This window comes from Neoarius graeffei, chromosome 14, assembly GCF_027579695.1.
Source record: "Neoarius graeffei isolate fNeoGra1 chromosome 14, fNeoGra1.pri, whole genome shotgun sequence".
Taxonomy (NCBI): Eukaryota; Metazoa; Chordata; class Actinopteri; order Siluriformes; family Ariidae; genus Neoarius; species Neoarius graeffei.
Window position 1 is genome coordinate 3,973,699 of NC_083582.1, and position 20,389 is coordinate 3,994,087.

The following is a 20,389-nucleotide window of genomic DNA, read 5'->3' on the forward strand; positions in this document are numbered from 1 at the left end:
AGCCAAATTCAATGACATTTTGTGTACCATGCACTGTGTTTCCAGGTATGCCAAAACCAAAACCTGCTCATAGCTTGGGAGAAGAACTGAAAGTGGACTGTTTGCTGGATATAAAAACTCCTGATGCACCTTTTCAGGACACTCACTCAAAGTCCCACTGAGTTGAAGCCATCACAGGAGAGAAAACAGGTAAGAATCAACAGTTTTTATTCAGCACCAGTAATCCAATTCAAAAGAAATTACAGAATGTGGTGTGAGATCACCCGGGATGGTAATGTATGCCAGGACATCACAGGGCACCATGTGCACTCATTCACACCTAGCGACAAGTTACCTGAACCTATCCACCTACTGGCATGTTTTTAGGAAGTGGGATGAAAGCAGAGGAAAACCCACCCAGACATCAGAAAGACATGCAGACACTCTGCTATGATTCTTTGTGATTAAATTTAAATAATTATTGTTAGTTTTGTGAATTCTCTTGTTGGCCCAATGACACCTGAGTTTCAGTTTTCTGCTTTGTAGGACCATCAACATGGCCAGTAAGGGCAAACAGTGGGTTCTCCTGGCAGCAGGTTCAAATGGTTGGGAAGACTATGCTGTACAGGTGTGAATATTAAATGCAGTGACTTAAATTTAGTGTTAACTTCAGATGTCGTACATAAGTAATGCTAATATGTTCTAGGATACTTTTGAAAAATTGCTTTTATGCTTAAAGCTCAGTTAAATGATTTCTTTTCAAGGACCTTTTCTGTTACAGGCCAACGTGTGTCACGCTTACCAGATCACGCACCAGAATGGTGTTCCAGACGAGCAGATTGTGGTGATGATGTATGATGATGTCGCTTATGATCAACAGTGAGTATGGTGCTCTGTAGGAGAAGTGGGCCGTGATAAATAGTGAGAAAATACTCTCAGATTAGATGACATGAGAATTTAAAAATACATTTCATTGTGGTGATGTAAAATACGTTTATGTTACTCGTAAAAAAATAATTTACTTGAATGTTCCTCACGTCAGCCCAGACCAAATGGGGCTGCACCTGACCCACTGGAGCCCCACAACCCTGAGAAATAGGAGCCTTGTGCACCCAAATTTAAAAGATATTAACTTCCAAAGTGAAAGGCCCAGATCTGGAAACATTTACAGGTGCATAGGGCTCGCCAAGAGGTGTTCAACGAACCCATCCTGGGCCCAATTGGACCATGTTTTGGTACTTTATTTGACCTGAAATTCATGCATGTACTCCTCCTTCTTGCTGAGTCCTTTCCAACAAGTTCCCACTCGAGCTTCTTGCCCTCTTGTGAGCTGAGGAATAAAAGGACAAAAGAAGCATGTCCTGGTCCACCCTCTGGGAAAGTCTTATCCAACACACCAGACTTTATTTTTAATCTTTATTATTTTAATCTGTTAAGCAACAGGACAGTGGATTAGTACGTGCATTTTTTTAAATTATACATCCTGTAATTTATTTCCAGAGTGACATCACATAAGCATCTCACAATGGAACACACATTACAGTATTATCCAAGAATGTTACAGTATTTTACTCATTTTCCAGGGCAGAGGTTTAAATAAATATAACAATCTAACATGTGGAACAAAATTATTACAATTCATTTATCCTCACTGTGATGACCTGGCGACTTGTCCAGGGTGTACCCTGCCTTTCGCCCGTAGTCAGCTGGGATAGGCTCCAGCTTGCATGCAACCCTGTAGAACAGGATAAAGTGGCTAGAGATAATGAGATGAGATGAGATAATTATTAATTATAGATAATTATATTACTTGTCTGTCATATTTTTGTTCAGAAATCCCTTTCCTGGAAACATCATCAATGTACCAAATGGCCCAAATGTTTACCCTGGGGTTCTAAAGGACTACACTGGAACAGTAATGTGTTCTGTAACATGGAATAAATAAATATTCTGATTAGTTATTTTTGTTAAGATGAATTAATTGTTTTAAATAACTGTTCATTATCAGGATGTATCAGCTGAAAACTTTCTGGCTGTACTCCATGGAGATTCAACTGCTGTCAAGAAAACAGGACCAATAAAAGTTATACAAAGGTAGAAACCAGTTCTTTTATCTTTATTCACCAAATTCCACATCTAATTCAGATGACCTTTGACATCATACTTTACTCAACTTCTTTAAATAACTGCTGAATCCTGGATTCTGGTCAGAAGGTGTTGGTTAATTTCTAGAACAGCAGCTCAGACAGTCCTTGGCAAGTTCAGTCTCGAGAGACCATTTGATTTCTGCAGGTTGAGCCGCACTTTTGCTGTTACTGTTAAGTCCTGCACGAGTATCACATACTCTTCCAGATGCATCACAAGTGTAAGGAGCTGTTGTAGCCTAATTTGTGGGCTGGTGCGTAGGCTGCGGTTGAGTGTGTCACTTCAACTGTTTTTCTTTTGCTGCCCAGGTCTGCGCATTCTCAAAGGTAGCAAGATCAGCTTCACTGTTTGCTTCCAGGAGCCCCTGTCCCTTGTGTACTCTTCCAAGGTGTTCATCTCAATGTGCATTTCTTTTAAATCACATTTGAAGGCATCCTTGTAGTGCAGGTACGGTATCTGTCTTTTTCCCTGAGCAAGCTCACCATGCAGAAGATCCTTGGGGATCCTACTGTCTGCCATTTGAACCATGTGACCCATCCAACACATACGTCTTTGCTTCAAGATTCTAAACATTGTTGTGGTGCCTGCACATTCCAAGACTTGTCTGAATTGTTTTGAATTTTATCCTGCCACTTAATGTTGAGGATTTGTTGAAGATTTTGCACGTGGAATGTATTTAGCCTTTTCTCCTGACAGACTCAAAGGGTCCATGTCTTGCTCATAGAATGCTGATGACAGATGCATTGTCCACCTTGATCTTCATGCATGCAGTTAGCTTCCTCTTGTTCCAAACTCTTTGGATGAGTCTCAACATTGTGGTCGTGGCCTTACCAATGCATTTGTTCAACTCGGAGTTGTGAGACAGGGAGTTGGAAAGGGTTAAACCCAGGTAAACGAAGTCATTGACTATTTCTAATGTTTGATCAGAGATCATTATGATGGGTGGGTTCTCAGTGTTTTGACCCATTACTTGTGTTTTCTTGAGACTGATAGTGAGACCAAAATCAGCTCAGACAGTCTTGGTAAGTTGTGAGAGGGATAAGGGGGATTATTGAGTGACTAATATCCATACATCAGAAATACGGTGTGTGTGTGTGTGTGTGTGTGTGTGTGTGTGTGTGTGTGTGTGTGTGTGTGTGTGTGTCACAGTGAGCATTTCCCACATAAAGACTGAAAAAGGAAGAAAAACATCACCTTTTTTTAATGCCCAAAATTTGAGGCTAGTTTAAGATCTTTCAGGGGGATTTTGAGATGCAGTTGGGCTGGAAAATTTTGCTGAAACCTGGCAACTCTTTTTACCTGGTTTGCTCAAAGGTTCACTCACATAAGCCGAGTGTGATATCCTCTCCACTTTATTTCATTTGAGGCTGTGTAGATATTAATATCATCTTGCAACACAAAGTCATGAGCACAAGCTGCTGCTGTGCATCTGTTCAATTGGTTCATCTCCTGTTTTTTATTGGGGGGGTGTGGGGGAGAAGATTCTTCTTTTTGTCTATTTTTGAGTGATAAGACACTGCCGTGTTTTCTGACATTAAAATGTGGAGCTCGTACACAAAACATGTGAAGGTTGGCAGGTTTGTGATTTTGTTTGCATCATCTGTTGTCATGGGAACAATGTAGTTAGGAATCTATAAAATAAACACCACATTTTGATAACATTTATGACAATATATCTTATTTTAATATTTATTCTCTTTCAGTGGTGAAAATGATACCATCTTCATCTACTTATCAGACCATGGAAATAAAGGATTTTTTCACTTTCCTAACTCCACAGTAAGTTTAGTAAATTTTCCTCCTCCTTCTAGGTCGTATTCAGATCTCTTACATAGTGCTGGTTATGCAAGCAACAGAGGGATGTAAAAGCAGAAAAAGAGTTTATTAAGAGCACACAGGCAAACAAACCCAAATCATAAAGTAGAAACAAAACCAGAATCAAAAACAGGAAATGGTGAGATTCAGCACAAAATGAAGGTCAAAGGCAGAGTCAAAGGGCAAAGCCCAAAAATACAAAACAAAGTCAAAGCCAGAACCCAACCATTCACACCAACAGTCAATTTAGAGCCACCAATTAACCTAACCTGCATGTCTTTGGAGGAAACCAGAGCACACCCACACAGACACAGGGAGAACATGCAAACTCCACACTAGAGCCCTGCACTCCTGCGGGAGTCCCGCGGGACTCCCGTGGGACTCGCTGGACCCGCCGCAAAGCAGTGCGGCGCGGGACAAATTTTGAAAGCTCATTGTGGGCGTGGGCGGGACCGGAAGTGCACATATGCATGCGCGGGCGCGGGCAGGAACGGTGATAAGCTGCAGTCCCGCTAACTAAAAACGTGTTTGAGATAAAATTTATAAATTATTAATTTATGTCTATCATATATAATTTGTGCTGGATATTTTATTTGGCATTAATAAAAACATTTTAAGATGCCTAAATTTGCAGAGAGAGTCAGATTGCCAGATTGAGTGAGGAATGGTATCTTAAATTTGCCATTGATCACCCTAATGGGAAATCCTTTGATCACTCTAATGACTTGCAGTTCACACCCAGCTAGCAAGAGAACCATTAGTGAAGTGATTTACTGCTTGCGTTAGTCTACAACTCTAATCAGAGAGACAGGTTACACAGTGACGGTAGGCTTGACTCACTGCTATCCCAGAAATCCTTCCTGTAATATGCAAATTTGGCTGTCCAATCAGAGGCGGCCAAATTTGCATATTACAGGAAGGATTTCTGGGATAGCAGTGAGTCAAGCCTACCGTCACTGTGTAACCTGTCTTTCTGATTAGAGTTGTAGACTAACTCAAGCAGTAAATCAATTCACTTCTCTTACTAGCTCTGCTTTGCATTAAAAAAAACAAACAACACCATTGGTACAAAACAAGCCCATTCACTTTTTTATGCTGATCAGAGAATTACAATGGTTTCTCATGTGATAAAAATGTGTGATTCGCGATTAAATATTTTAATCGCTTGACAGCACTTATTATTATTATTAGAGACACTACATGCTGAATTCAGAAACAAGGTAAATAATAACAAATGTGAACGTGAGCTGTAGATATTTATGCTCAAATCCACTCAAAGTAGGGGGCGGGACACCATCACGCTGTGTCAAGACAAGAACTTTCCTGAGAAATAACGCGAACGTCTGCATCATGCGGGATTTGCGGGCGGGAGCGGGACTGAAAATCATAATTTTTTTGTGGGTGCGGGTGGGAGCGGGACTGAAAATCATAATTGTTTGCGGGCGCGGGCGGGAGCGGGACTGCCCAATGCGGGCGCAGGCGGGAGCGGGACTGAAAAATCCAACCCGCGCAGACCTCTACTCCACACAGAAAGGCCCCCAGTAGCCAGTAGACTCAAACCCAGAATCTTCTTGCTATGAGGCAACAGTGCTAACCACTACACCACCATAAACCAGAATCTCAATATGGAAACTAGCCAGGCTTGGTAAAGTCAAGCAGGACACACTGAGCATTACATTGCAAAGACTAGGTGCAGTGAGAGTGCTTAAATGATTATAATAGTGATTGTCCAGGTGCAATTAGTAAACAGGTGACAGTGAATGGTGATGTGCAGGAGAGGTGCTGTAGTCCATGGTGGCCATGTTTGAAGGCCACTGTGAATGCTGGGAAGTGGAGTCTTGAACGGTTGCTGGTGCAGATGTGACACATCATTATAGGGTGTTGTACAGTTGAAACATCAGCTTGTTGAGTTGTTTTGATTTCAATAAAACTGAATATTAGTAAGAACTCATTTCCATCAGAGTATCAGATCCATCTACTACTGAGGTCATGAAACATAATGATCTTTTTTCTCCTGTTACAGCTTTATGCCCATGACCTCATTCAGACAGTGAAGGCGATGTCACAGAGTCACAAATTTTCAAAGGTACAGTAAGTACTTTAACCCCTAATTTACATTTCAGAACATCTCTGTAACCCAGGGCTCTCAGAGGCAGAGCAAGAATCCATATAGAAAAGGTTTATGAGCAGGGAAATCAAGGTCAAGAGAGTCAAGGTCCTTCACAAAACACTCTGATAGAACAACAGTTTTGGGGGGAAAAAAACATGTGGTCAAAAGGCAAACCAAGGTCACAAAATCAGATATCAGCGATCTCATCAAAATTAGAGCGCTAGACAAAGGCAAGGTCACAACACAAAGTCAGGGAGATACAATTGGCTGCTGATTCCAGTGCTAACGTGATAAGGACCTGCTCTATTTACACGTTCCTCCCCAACATTCTTATTTATAAACCAAGAAAATAACCCCAAAATAATAACCCTAAAACATTAAACCATTTATAATTTTGTATGTGTATTTACATTTGTTCTTGTGTGTGTGTGTGTGTGTGTGTGTGTGTGTGTGTGTGTTTGCTGATCTTTTGTACAACCTGGTCAATGTTTGTAGATGATCATTTATTTGGAAGCATGTTGTTCTGGATCAATGCTGGATCATCTGTCTGAGAGCAACGGTTAGTACCATATCTACTGATGGAAAATTCACAGTTCTGATATGTTTAGGTACATTCTGCTCATGTTTCTGAAAGACTGTTAACCTTGAATTTCAGTGTATGCAGTTTCTTCATGCAAGCCTGATGAATATACCTATGCTTGTTTCTTCAACAAGGAAAGAAATACCTTTCTTTCTGATATGTTCACCTTTAACTGGCTACAGCACATGGAGACGGTAAGAGTTTTTGGATTATTTTGAGGAATTAATTCTTTAATAAATTATTTTTACACCACAAAACTTTCATTTGATTTCTTGCATAATTGTAATGTATTTGAATTGAACATCATTCATTTTTTTCTGTTCCTCTTCACTTCACTCTAAAGGTAAAACTTACCATGACTTCATTTGGAGAGCAGTTTTCCTACCTGGAGAAACATGTGAGTAAGGATGCGAGGAAGGCAGGAGTGACTGAGACACCATGTCACTATGGGGACAAGGTATGTATGTCATGTAATGGAGGTTGATGCAAGTGTAGGTTTAGAGTGTTTGTTAAAAGGGCACACAAACAGGTTCAAATTGGGAGGCAGAAACAATGTAGAGAAACAGGCAAAGGTCAGGTGATCTACAAACAGCTGTCACAACCTGGCTCACAAGGCCATGACAAAGAGGGGGGACACATCATTTTGCAGCATTAAATAAAGTAAATAATTTGCATTAGCGGAATCTCGCATTAGCGGTTCAGTAACTCTTGGCACCACAGGGGCATTGTATGGCTTTAGCAAGTTCATGTGATGCAACTGAGTGTCTTTTCAGCAGTCAGGAGTTGCGATGATATAATTTTACTCAAAGACTTTCTTTAAAATAGAGTATGGACCCATGAATTTAGCCTGGAATGGAGAACTCACAATTGGGAGGAGAGCCAAGGCCAAACTCATGCCTTTCTTCTCAACAATCATAAAATTTTTTTTTCATTTTGGCCTGAGTGGTTGCCAACTTGTCTTGCGCCCACTCACCTGCTGTTTAAAACCATTGTCTAAAACCATTTACATAGTCTAAAAGGTTTACAGGTGGGTTAGCCTCCTTCCAGTCTGTTTGCAAAACTGCCAGTGGACCCTTCACAGTGTGGCCAAACACAAGATCGTTTGGGCTAAACCCCATGCTCTCTTGTACTCCCTCCCTGACAGACAGCAGAAGCCATGGCAAACCCTTTTCCCAGTCCTGGTCTGACTCCATACAATAAGCATGCAACAAAGATTTTAGAGTCTGATGAAATCTCTCTCACACACCACAACTTTGTGCATGTTATGCAGATGTACAATGATGTTTGATATGTAGTTCTTTTAAAACCTGTGAAAACAAGCAAGATGTAAAGTTCAAACCTTGATCACTCTGTATGACAGAAGGAATGCCAAAAATAGAAAAAAAAAAAGTGAGTCAGCACTCTCACCACTGATTTGATGGTTATGGTACGGAGTGGACAAGCTGCAGGATACCTTGTGCTCTGACACATAACAGTTAACAAATATGTGCTGCCAGCCTCAGAGTGAAGTAGAGGATCCACACAATCTATTGCTCAAAGGACTTACTGACTGCCAGAATTGGCACCAGAGGAGCAGGCTTATTGGACTGGTTTGGCTTTACTGTAAGTTGACAGGTGTAACATGTTCTAATATAGGTAGCAACATCACACTTTAACCAAGGCCAAAAGAAATACTGCAATATGCAGTCATATGTTTTTTGCACTCCAAGATGACCATCTCTATCATGAGACAACTTCAAGACCATATCATGGAATTTGGTTGGAACTACCACATGAACAGTTGAGTCAACCACAGAACTGTCACCACACAGCACCCATTTGCTCAACAGCAGCTCACCTTGAAGAAACTAACCCTGATCAGCACTTTTCATGTCGTCCTATGGATGGAAAAAGTTAACCAGCTCCAACAAGTATGGGTCAGCACGTTGCTCCTCCACCACCTCACAACAGGAGACAGATGGAGGGAAACCTGACAAAAGGAACCATATCCTTTATGTGTGGTCCTTTAGTTTGTTCTGACATCAGTGAAAACAAATTTGCCTCAGCATGACTCTCGGCATGCATCACAGCACACACTGGAGACACCTCTGGAGATTGAGCTGCACATTCATCCAATTTTGACAAAAGTGGTGGGACAGTGGCTACAGAAGGTGTTAATACCCCCTCAGGCCATACTTTATTACCAGCAAGGTCATTACCTAGGATTAAAGAAACACACACAACAGGCAGTGTGGGAAGCACATCTACAGTATGGCTCACCATGCACCAACTCTGAACTAAGCCATAATATATGGATTAACACAGGCAACACATATATCCCCTTCCCTTAAATATATGAATGATGGACCCTGTATAAGACAATGATCCCAGACGAGCCTCTGTCAGGTCACAATCTGGCTCACAAGACCATGATGAATACAGGAAACACACCATTTTGCAGCATTAAATAGTGTATTAAACAACTCAAATTTAACCAAAGAAACAGCATAACAAAAATATCCAGAAGGTCACAGTCTTCTAGACAGTAAACAACATCAGAGAGGAAAAAGCACAAAAGCAAGGAAAGAGAGCCGCCAACTTTGAAACATGCAGTTTTTATTGCTAGCCAAACAGGTGAAACTTTTGGAATGGATCTAAGGAAAAACACTCCCTGAGAGAGAGAGAGAGAGACAGAGAGAGAGAGAGAGAGAGAGAGAGAGACAGAGAGAGAGAGACTAATAGTAAATAAACAAGGCATAAGATCCCCCGCCCAAAAGCTGGTATACAAAACAGGCTGGCAAAAAGGGACAGGGGTCATCATTCCCCCCCCCCATAAAACAATGATGGCAACTTCAGGCTTAGGGTCACTTCTGGGAGCTCAACATCTGACTGTCACTGGCTTGAGAAAGGGATCATAACTGGCTGTACCAGCTCAGTTATTCTTTTCACCCTTGCCATGAATATGGTGTTCAAGGCAACTGAGATGGCATGCAGAGGCCCCTGTCCAAATCCAGTATCCAGCAGCCCCCCATCAGAGCCTATGTTGATGACCTGATGGCCACCACTACATCAGTTCCTGTCAGCAGATGGAGCCTTCAGGGCCTGGTAAAACTTATTTCTTCAGAAAGAATGAGCTTTAAACCAACGGAATCCAGGTCCATGGTCCTGAAGAGAGGAAAAGTGATGACCAAGTTCTGCTTTTTTGTGGATGGCATTCCTATACCATCTATCACTGAGAAACCAGTCGATAATAATCTCATCTCATTATCTCTAGCCGCTTTATCCTGTTCTACAGGGTCGCAGGCAAGCCGGAGCCTATCCCAGCTGACTACGGGCGAGAGGCGGGGTACACCCTGGACAAGTCGCCAGGTCATCACAGGGCTGACACATAGACACAGACAACCATTCACACTCACATTCACACCTACGGTCAATTTAGAGTCACCAGTTAACCTAACCTGCATGTCTTTGGACTGTGGGGGAAACTGGAGCACCCGGAGGAAACCCATGCGGACACAGGGAGAACATGCAAACGCCACACAGAAACCACAGGGCTCGAACCCGGACCTTCTTGCTGTGAGGTGACAGGGCTAACCACTACACCACCATGCCTCTGATAATAATAATAATAATAATAATAATAATAGGTTAAATTTATATAGCGCCTTTGTCAAAACCCAAGGTCACTTTACAATTACAGGGGGAAAAAAAGTCCACCAAATAGAGGTCAGGATGTCATTCCAATGGTGTAGCAGCCACAGTCCCACCAAAAGGCGCATGAAAACACGTCCCACACTGCCAGCACAGCTGCTGTGATGCTGCCGGGCAACATCAGCCGGGCAACATCACTCGGAACACCACGCCATGGATCCACAAAGTGAGCACAGATGCACTGCCACACAGAGTGCTGGTATGTCCCAAACCACCTGCACAGCTGCCACAACGCCACCGAGCAACATCGCTTGGAACATCACGCCAAGCACTAAAACACAGCTGCACAGAGGGCTGGACAACCCCAATGTTAAAATGAGCAATGAGCTCACTGCAGTCCATAGCTAGGAGCACAGGCATCACCCACGACGAACCAAGGCCTGGAGGGAACTGACACCCAAAACTGGGTCCAGAGCTACACCATAACCGGTGGGCAAAAACACTCAAACAAAAATAAACATCAACCTACACAAACACACACACACAAAAATAATTAATTAAAAGATAAAAAAAAGTAAAAAAAAAAAAGAAGAGAAAATAAAATAAAAGACTCTGGTGAGAAGTGGCAGCCAGAATGCGCACAATGTACTCTCAACCGGAAATGGAAATAAAAGTCACTAATTTTGGCAAGGTCTTTGACTGTAGCTTCAGGGATGCAGCATCTATCTAGTCAACCATCAAGAACCTTGAAGCTTGGCTGTCCACAGTAGACAAGTCTGGTTTACCTGGCAGGTTCAAGGAATGGATATACCAACATGGCATCTTGCCCCATATCTTCTGGCTTCTGCTGGTGTACAAAGTCAAGTTTACTTTTATAGCGCTTTTAACAACAGGCATTGTCACAAAGCAACTTTACAGAATTTTAATGACTTTAAACATGAACTAATTTTATCCCTAATCTCTTCCCAATGAGCAAGCCTATGGCAACAGTAGCAAGGAAAAACTCCCTCAGTTGACATGAGGAAGAAACCTCGAGAGGAATCAGACTCAAAAGAGAACTCATCCTCATTTAGAATAGAATAGAATAGAATAGAATAGAATAGAATGCCTTTATTGTCACTATACACATGTACAATGAGATTAAAAGCAACTCCAATCACAGTGCAAACAGTATAAAATATAAAATCTGCAATAAAAAAGAGAAGGGGTGAAAAAAGGGGGGTGCTATATACAGTGTTGTGTTCCACATTTATGCAGTGGGGTATTGCATATTATAAGTATTGCACAGAGAGAGTCTAGGTATTGCACATTCTAAGTATTACAAGTATTGCACAGAGAGAGTCCGGGTATTGCACATTCTAAGTATTATAAGTATTGCACAGAGAGGGTCCGGGTATTGCACATTATAAGTATTGCACATTATAGTATTGCACGGGAAAGTCCGGGTATTGCACATTATAAGTATTGCACAGAGAGAGACCAGGTATTGCACATATAAGTATTGCACAGGGAGAGTCCAGGTATTTCACATTATAAGTATTGCACAGTGAGAGTTAGACTATAAAGTCAGTGCATATTCGAATTCAGGGTGGTTATGGCTTTTGGAAAGAAGCTGTTTTTGAATCTAACTGTTTTTGTCTTGATGCACCTGTAGCGCCTCCATGAGGACAACAGGTCAAACAGATCAAAGCCAGGGTGGGAGCTGTCCTTGATAATGTTCCTAGCTCTGCTGAGGCAGCGTGAGGTGTAAATGTCCATCAGGGAGGGGAGGGGGCAGTCTATGATCATCTGTGCTGCCTTTACTACTCTCTGGAGCCTCTTCCTGTCTGCAGCTGTGCAGCTGCCGTACCATACTGTGATACAGTACGTCAGCAGGCTCTCAATGGATGAGCGGTAGAAGGTCAGCAGCAGGTTGGAGTCTAGGTTGTACTTCCTGAGGACTCTCAGGAAGTGTAACCGCTGTAACTCTTCATTGATGGAAACTTGAGTGCAAAACTGTTCATGATAACTGCAGTCCTAAAGTTAGCAAGTCAGCTGCAGTCCTCAGCCATAAAAGCATTACTATAAGTGTCCAGAGCATCTTCCAAGAGTGACTTTCAACTGTCCATATGGGGCTGTCCTCCACAGGAGCGATGTGATGAGACTCCAGCCAGACAAAGGGCAACAAGGTGACAATGTCTACAGTAGAGACCCAAGAGAGAAAGATCAGCTGTTACCTCTGTAGATGGCTGGGTCTGCCACACAGTCTCAGCAGTGCAGCACTGTACGGTAGGAGCAACAAACTCCAGCTTCCTATCAGCAGCCTGGAGGAGGAGTTCAGGGTCTCCTGCAGAAGAGAGGCACTGGTGTCTCAGGACCCCAGTGAATCCAGAGTGGCATTGGCAGGGACTGAGGTGAGGACAGGCAGGAAATGGAGCACTCAAGATGGCCTGGAGCTGGCAGAGTCTCAGTTAAGACACAAAACTCTGGTGGACATAGTGTTACCTGGGCATGCTGGGTTGGGAGCCATCCCACAGCCTCAATATGACAAGGCTTGTGGCAAGGGCAGACTCCGGCTTGTGTCCCATGTTTTGGACCTTTTTATCTAGATCCACCTGGAAGCTCTCTTTGCAGCTTCTATGGTGGATTTGATGGCTCTCATCTTTACAGCTCCTGTGATGCCGAGCACAGTGTAGGTCTTACATAGGGAGCAGGCAGCAAAGCCTCTACATCCCACTTCTATGCACTTACAGCAAGCTTTCAAGCCACTCCTTCAGCATTGCTCCACCAGCTTGTGTTAATTGAGCTGCTTCTGCTTGTTGGCCTCTTCCATGCAGTCCTCCCAGGGAATGTCCACTCAATTAATAAGACCTGCTTTGAAGAAGTCAATTTTAACATGACATCTAGCCTCAAGGAGGTTAATGTCACATGGTTTGGGAACTTGAGCTGCCTGCCAAGATCAACTCACAGCTCCCAGTCTGATGCCCATGAAAGCAGGGTGGCTGATGGTGTTTGCTGTGGTCATGGCTTCTCTCCAGCTCTCACAAAAGAACCTTGCTGTGAGTGCAGAGAAGTAGGATGTAGAGGCTTTGCTGCCTATGTAACACCTACACCCTGCTTGGTATCACAGGACCTGTAAAGATGAGCGCCATCAAATCCACCATAGAAGCTGCAGAGAGGGCCTCTAGGTGGATCTGGATAAAATGGTCCAAAATGTGGGTCAATGCTGCTGGGACACAAGCCGGGCCCTGGCTGGAACATCTGAGTGAGGGTGTCTGATGTTGAAAGACCCAAAACATGCAATGATCTCAGGAAACATCACTGATGATGTGCCCCAGTGCATCTATGAATGTATCTATACACTGGAATTGACCTCAGGAAAAACACTCCCAAAGAGAGAGTGAGAGAGAGTGACAGAGAGAGACTATTAGTAAGTAACCAACGCATAAGGTTAACAAAGCAGGCTTGCAAAAAGGGGCAAGCATTGTCACAAAGCATAAACTAGAACAGGCAAAGAGAACTCACAAAGACATGTATCTATTGGGTCTTAAATCCAAAGCCTTAACCACTTGGCCATCCTGGCCCCTGCAAAGGAATGATATTGGAGATTGTCTCGTTGACCACCAGGAGAAGCCAGACACTGACGGTCACTTGGTTGACCTCCAGCAGGAGCATGGTGCCGGAGGTAACCTTGTTGACCTCTGGTGGAAGCACTTTATTGGAAGTGGCCCTGTCTGCCTATAGAGGGAGCTCTTTGGTGGAAGTCACCCTGTTAGCCTCTGAAGGGAGCATTCTGCTGGAGGTCACCCTGTTGGCTTCTGGACTGAGCTCTACAGTGGAGGCCACCAGGTTGGCCTCTAGAGGGAGGTCCTCAGTGGAGACCAACATGTTGGCCTTTGGCATGCCCATGCAGGCTGCACCCCCCAAAAAAAGCCCTTGCCAAGTGTTCAGAACAGTCATTTCATCATGTCACTGAACCTTGTGGAGTCTCTGAGCAATGGGTGCTTGATGGTAATGAGGTAGTTGACCCAGCAGTGAGCTGACCCAGTGATTCAGTATATCATATTCCTCACCCACACACCCACTCTTGAGGCTTGGGCTCCACCAGGCTCATGTCAATGAATTGCCAATGGCGCAGGAACCCATTAGGAGGATATTCCATCATAGGGAGCTGGGATATTTTACTATTTGTGTTGGAGAAACCATGTCGAGTCATATGCCAGCATGGTGCAGTCAGTATGCACTTGGCTGCCCAGGAGAAATACATGACAATGTACAATAAAAATAAATGGAATATCTTAAAGGTTTCTGCACATCATTATTATATGCCAATTTTGGAATAAAGTGAACCATTCTGTGAATAAAAAAAATCCTTAATGATTTTGTTCTCTGGCATTGGCAAGTGTTGTATTATTTATGACAATTAAACATTAATGACAGTGTTTAAATCCTTAGATTGTTTCATGTAATGTCATAATTATTCTTCTTTAACTGACATTATTTAGCGCATGCTGAAGTTAATGTTGAGTGAATTTCTTGGAGAATCCTCCAAGTCTGTCAGTGAGGCCTACACATCCCAATCACTGAACGTTCAAGTATCCGATGTGGTCGACACTGCAGAAGTTCCACTAATAATCCAAGAAAACAGGATTAACAATGAACAGGATCCAGAAAAAAGACAAGCCCTGGAAAGGCAATATGAGGATCTTAAAAGAGTGAGTAAGCCACTTCTACTGCACCGCATTATTTACACTCCTTATTTCTGAACAGATTCAGTACTCACACTCACTGTATCCATAGCCTGACTCTTATTCATCAACATAACCCTATATTATAGGAGTAATAAACACTGCATGTAGCTGTTATAGTAAAATACTGAGTGAAGAGGTGGTGTGATGAAGCAGAGTTACTGTTACCATGAAAAAAGTTGATCATTTTCCTCTAACAGCATGTCCCCAAGAGTTTTATTCCTCTTCGACCACAGCAATCTGCGATGACTACATGTTTTATTTTAAAAATTGACACGACATACTTTTTTTTATCTGTTTGTAGTCACATTTCATGTTGACATGCTTTTTAAGTCGAGATTATTTTTGTGCAGCAAATTTTGTAAATGAATCTGAACAGCAACCGTCTGTGTCACAGTAGAATGTAACAAACTCAGCGGTGTTTATTATTGGGGGAAACAACGGTCAGGTGTCCCACATCAGCCATTACTCCTCTGGGTCAAGTTTAAACCACACCCATTATATGATAAACCCCGCCCCCACATGTGACATGTGTTTGATTTTTAATTCTGTAATAAAATTAGCCATGATGTCAAAATTGTTTTCATTTTGTCATGAATTACATATTATCATGGAACGTGAAAAGACCTTTGTATTTTAGAAACAGTTCCTCTCGATGTCTTTCTATTTGAAATGTGTATATTATGGTCTTATTTGTAGAAGAGGAAGACAGTGGATGAAGCCCTGCAGAAGATTACTGAGTGCGTAAACACTTCACAAGCTCTGACTGAAAAATGTGAGGTGACTCGCACGTACGAACTCAAAGTCGTGGCTGAGCATTTTAGAAAAACTATCTTCAACTGGGAAGAAGAGCCGGTATGGATCTGTACTGTATGTGTGTGTTTATTTATTTTTTTTTGACTAACATGACTTATGATCATTTCAGACAACAGGAACTAGAAAAACCACACTAACATTAACATTCCACTGCACAGTGTTCCCCAACATCAACATTAATACATCATTAGTAACATTAACAAGCTAATTAACATCTTTATTTTGTGATTTTTCCAAAACAATGAACTGAATAATTAAAAAATAAACTCATCCAGTATCAAACATTTATTTCATCACCAAATCAAAGAAACAGCATGAACTAACAGCTCAATTCATACGTTTTGGGTAAAATTAATAAATGAGGCTAGCTTTATTAACATGCTGTAATTTATGAGAGACTAAATGGAATAAAAACATATTAATACATGTGCTTTCACCAGTGCAGTGTTTAATCTGTTTAAATGGCCCCCTGGTGTGTCTCCTGCTCAGGTCTTTAGGCAGGTGGATAATTCTGTCACCTCAATAGGGGTGTTTCTGCGTGTCTCAGATTTTGTTCATTATTACCTCTGCCAAATGTGTTGGAAAAGGATATGTTTTTGCCTCTGTTTGTTTGTTTGTTTGTTTGTTTGTTTGTTTGTTTGTTTGTTTGTTCCCAACATAACCTAAAAAGTGGTGAATGGATTTTGATGAAATTTTGAGGAAAGATGAGCCATGGGCCAAGGAACAACTGATTAGCTTTTGATGCAAATCCGGATTTGTATGTGGATCCAGGATTTTTTTTTTTTGTCTTTTCCCAACGTAACGCAAAAAGTCATGAATGGATTTGGATGAAATTTGGTGGACAGCCTTAGTATTATCCTAGGTTCAAGTGATTTGATTTTGATGTTGATAATATGTGGCTTGATGGAGGTATGCACTCTACTGAGTGACCTTCTAAATGTTTGTTTGTTTCTTGTAACCTCAAACCAAAGTCTTTTTGACTGAATCCAACATCAAAATATAATATTTTTCCATTAAAAACATCTTTCTTTTTTTTTCTTTTTTTTATCTGGGAAGCCATGGTTAGGATTTTATATCCAAAACATATTCATGGGGCAGCAATGACCTCAAGGTTACAGAAGCAGCCTTAGGCCCAAAGGGTTGCTGGTTTGATTCTCTAGACCAGTAAGAAAAATCCATGGTTGAAGTACCCTTGAGCAAGGCACCTAATGCTCAACTGTTCCCCAAGAGCTGTGTGTGTGTGTGTGTGTGTGTGTGTGTGTGTGTGCTCACTGTATGTCACTCTGGATAAGAGCATCTGCTAAATGTCTGTAATGCAATACATTATATCCTCCAAAATATTATCACTAGTCACATGAATTTGGTTTAAACATAAAAAAATAGTTTCTTATCTGTTTAAATGCCAGTTTTTCTTTTCTTATCAGGTCCTCAGAATGGCAAAGTTTATAAATGTGAGCGATATTAGGGTTTACAGACCCCTTTTGTGCTACAGCTATAATATTTCATTGACTTTGTGTCAAAATCTGAGGTCTGAAAAAATAATGAAATTCAAAATATTGACAGAATTACAAAGTGCGTTTAAAAATTTGTGCCCAGATGGTGATGAGTCACAAGGTGAATCATAGAAATTGTGTAAAATATGTTGAAAGTATCATCATGTTATGTTCCAAGTTGGAATGTCCATTCTTGTTATCTTCAATTTCACACTGAATGACACCTCAGCCCATGTTTTACTTTCTCTGGGCCTTGAATTTCCTTGCAAACTAGCAGTGACCATCATAAAAACATGATGATGCCACATGCCACTTCTTAGCAGCATTAATTCAAATTAATTTCTAAATTTGAGACCAATGCTAATAAGTCAAAAGCCGATACAGAATATTATGCAATAATGTATGTTTTTTTTTTAATAACTTGTTATCACAGTGCAGGCATTTATGGATGTATGTGCAGAAGAGGAGTGTAGAGCAAACAGTGCACAAGCCAAAACGTGAGACATAAATCAGGGCCAAAGAACTAGCAATGGTCAGGTGAATGGCAAACAGGGCTAACGAGGACAGGCAAGAGAGGAAACGAGAGAGGAGAAGCTAAAGTCAAGAAAACGTGCATCAGTCAGAAATAAACAAGGCTTGGTATGTACTGGGAAAGGCAGAACAATACTTCACAGTAAAGTGGTGTGAAAGTGGGGTTTAAATAGACAGAGGGACTAATAGGGTGATGAGTGACAGCTGTGGTTAATAGTCGGGAGACAGAGGGCGCTGTGAGTTCTGGGAAGTGTAGTTCATAGAGTCCATGTGTGTAGTTTGGTCTAAATCGGCAGGTTTACTGACACTTGTTATTTGGGAGATTGAACTGTGCTGTTTGTCATTCAAACAAATGAAGGTTGCTAATATTAAACACATTGATATGTTTTTAATTAATTTCTGTGGCACTTTATGAAGGTAAACATTGTCAATGTCCATTTTATGTGAAGAGAAACACAGTCGAATCCGCAGTCAAAAATACACGGCTACAGTCAGCTCTGAATGAGTATAAATCCATGGGTAAGCTATGGCATAAAGGTTAGAGAAAGAACTTTGGGACCAAATGGTTGCTGGCTCAATTCCCTGGACCAGCAGGAATGGCTGATGTGCCCTTGAGCCTACTGGGTATGTTGTACGTTGCTCTGGATAAGAGCATCTGCTAAATGCATGTAATGTAATGAGCAGCTGGGAACATAGCAATCATGCTTGGGACAGTATTAATAGGAACTGGTTGGCAGTGGCTGCTTGCACTTTATGTTCTAAAAGATTTGTGATCCTGTGATGTTTAATGTAGCACCATGGTCCTGGAGAAATGTTCTTTCAAAGAAGAAGAAACCATTTTTTGTCACACTCAAGCCCAGTGAAATTCCTCCATCTGAAGCAGTGAACACACACACAGGTCCCCAGAGCAGTGGGCAGCTATACTACAGCACCCAGGGAGCAGTTGGGGTTTAGGGGCTTTGCTCAAGGGCACTTCAGCCATGATACAGAGGGAGGGGAAAGTGCTGTTCAGACATTAAACTCCCCTCACATTTTTCCTGCTGATTCCAGATATCAAACCAGCAACACTCTGGGCCCAAAGCTGCTTCTCTAACCTTCAGGCCATGGCTGTTTCATTTTAACTCTGTCGTGTACCAACTGTATATGGTTGAAATGCCAATAAAAAAGCGTTGACCTTGAGAGTCTGAGAGTCACTCTGGTGTCAGTCCACCTCCAAGTGAACAATACTCAGAAAGTAATTCGTCTCTGAATCGACTCAGCTGTATTGTTCTACAATGTAGAAAATAGTCAAAATACAGAAAAAGCTATGAATGAGTAGGGGTGTACAAACTTATGACGAGGACTTATTAACTTAATCTCTCTCTCTCTCTCTCTCTCTCTCTCTTTCTCTGTGCAGTTTGTTGTCACTCATTCACACCTGCAGGTTTTAGTGAATCTGTGTGAGTGTGGTTTGGAGGTTGAGAGGTACGTGCTGTGTTCCAGTCAATCTGGAATTAAACACATCCAGTCATTTCTAATTTCAATTCTAATTTCATTTCTAATTTAATTTCTAATTTCTTTGCTTCCATCATCATCACCGAAGCCATCACTCATGTTAGCCGGGAGATAACATTCTGAAGAACTCACACACGACTTCATGATCGTTTTCTTTTCCACATTTTCTTACTTTCAGTAATATGAGGATGTTATTTAGATCATCTTATTAAAACCAATATTATTATTATCTTTTTTACTTTTCCTGCTTTTTTTCTTAATGGTGAGTCAAAAATGATCATGATGTACTTGTGATGGAAAAACTGATCAACCTATTAATTGTTTTACTCGAACTAAATACCATAATAAAGAACTTGCAAAGAAAGAAAAGTTTATTTGTTAAATGTGTGTATTTAGACGGCATTGTGCTCCACAGACAATCTGTAGATATGCTATGACTTGATTTTAAAAAGGTTTCAAAAGGCAGCAGCTAGACATAATTTTAAATGTGTTATTAATTTAAAAAGATGATAGATTTAGTGTCATTAATGTGTGAGTATACTGTAATGATATAATTCTTAACAGCTTGCTCAGCAGATTTATAAACTGGGTTAGTAATATCACTTCACATGTAATAATACTGACAGTAAGAACTCGGTTTTCATTTGACTTCAGCAAACTGTTAAAATTGCACAAGTGTTTCTGCTCCACTGTCCAGTGTCCTGCAGTACCACTCCTGACCACTAGAGGGCACAATCTCCTGATTTTCGAGACAAACTCATCACGTCGACTTTAATTTCCTGTGCCAATATTTACTTCCTGATGTCAGCACCAAGATGGCGAACTGATAAGTCGTGTTTTGTAGGAGCTCCGAAATAAACCCGCAAAATTTGTAAATCGTATTATTTTCCGCTTGAAATGTAACAATGGACGTACAGAAGCTGATTAAACCGACAAAACTTCCATTAGCACGTTCGAAATCCAACCGCAAAATGCAGTCGCAAGGAATGGAAGTTGAACACGACTATGCTAATGTGGAGCTAGCTAACGCAGGGCTAAAGAAACAGGAGAGGGGAGAAGATTCTGCGCC

General features: G+C 41.5%; 1 protein-coding gene across 1 annotated transcript; it reads left to right on the forward strand.

The window, feature by feature from the left end:
• The first annotated feature begins 535 nt into the window (after positions 1-535).
• On the forward strand, positions 536-19,443 carry LOC132897435 (legumain-like). The gene is made up of 13 exons (XM_060938709.1): positions 536-607; positions 761-858; positions 1,813-1,894; positions 1,988-2,073; positions 3,828-3,903; positions 5,963-6,025; positions 6,545-6,608; positions 6,705-6,823; positions 6,973-7,086; positions 14,744-14,953; positions 15,686-15,841; positions 19,223-19,290; positions 19,398-19,443. Exons 1-13 carry the CDS (start codon positions 536-538, stop codon positions 19,441-19,443), a joined length of 1,254 nt encoding a protein of 417 aa, XP_060794692.1.
• The last annotated feature ends 946 nt before the right edge of the window (positions 19,444-20,389 follow it).

Coding starts and splice junctions, on each gene's coding strand:
- LOC132897435 (XM_060938709.1), top strand. CDS start 536: ATGGCCAGTAAGGGCAAACAGTGGGTTCTCCTGGCAGCAGGTTCAAAT. Junction 859..1,812: donor GATGTCGCTTATGATCAACA/GTGAGTATGGTG, acceptor ATTTTTGTTCAG/AAATCCCTTTCCTGGAAACA. Junction 6,609..6,704: donor TCATCTGTCTGAGAGCAACG/GTTAGTACCATA, acceptor CTTGAATTTCAG/TGTATGCAGTTTCTTCATGC.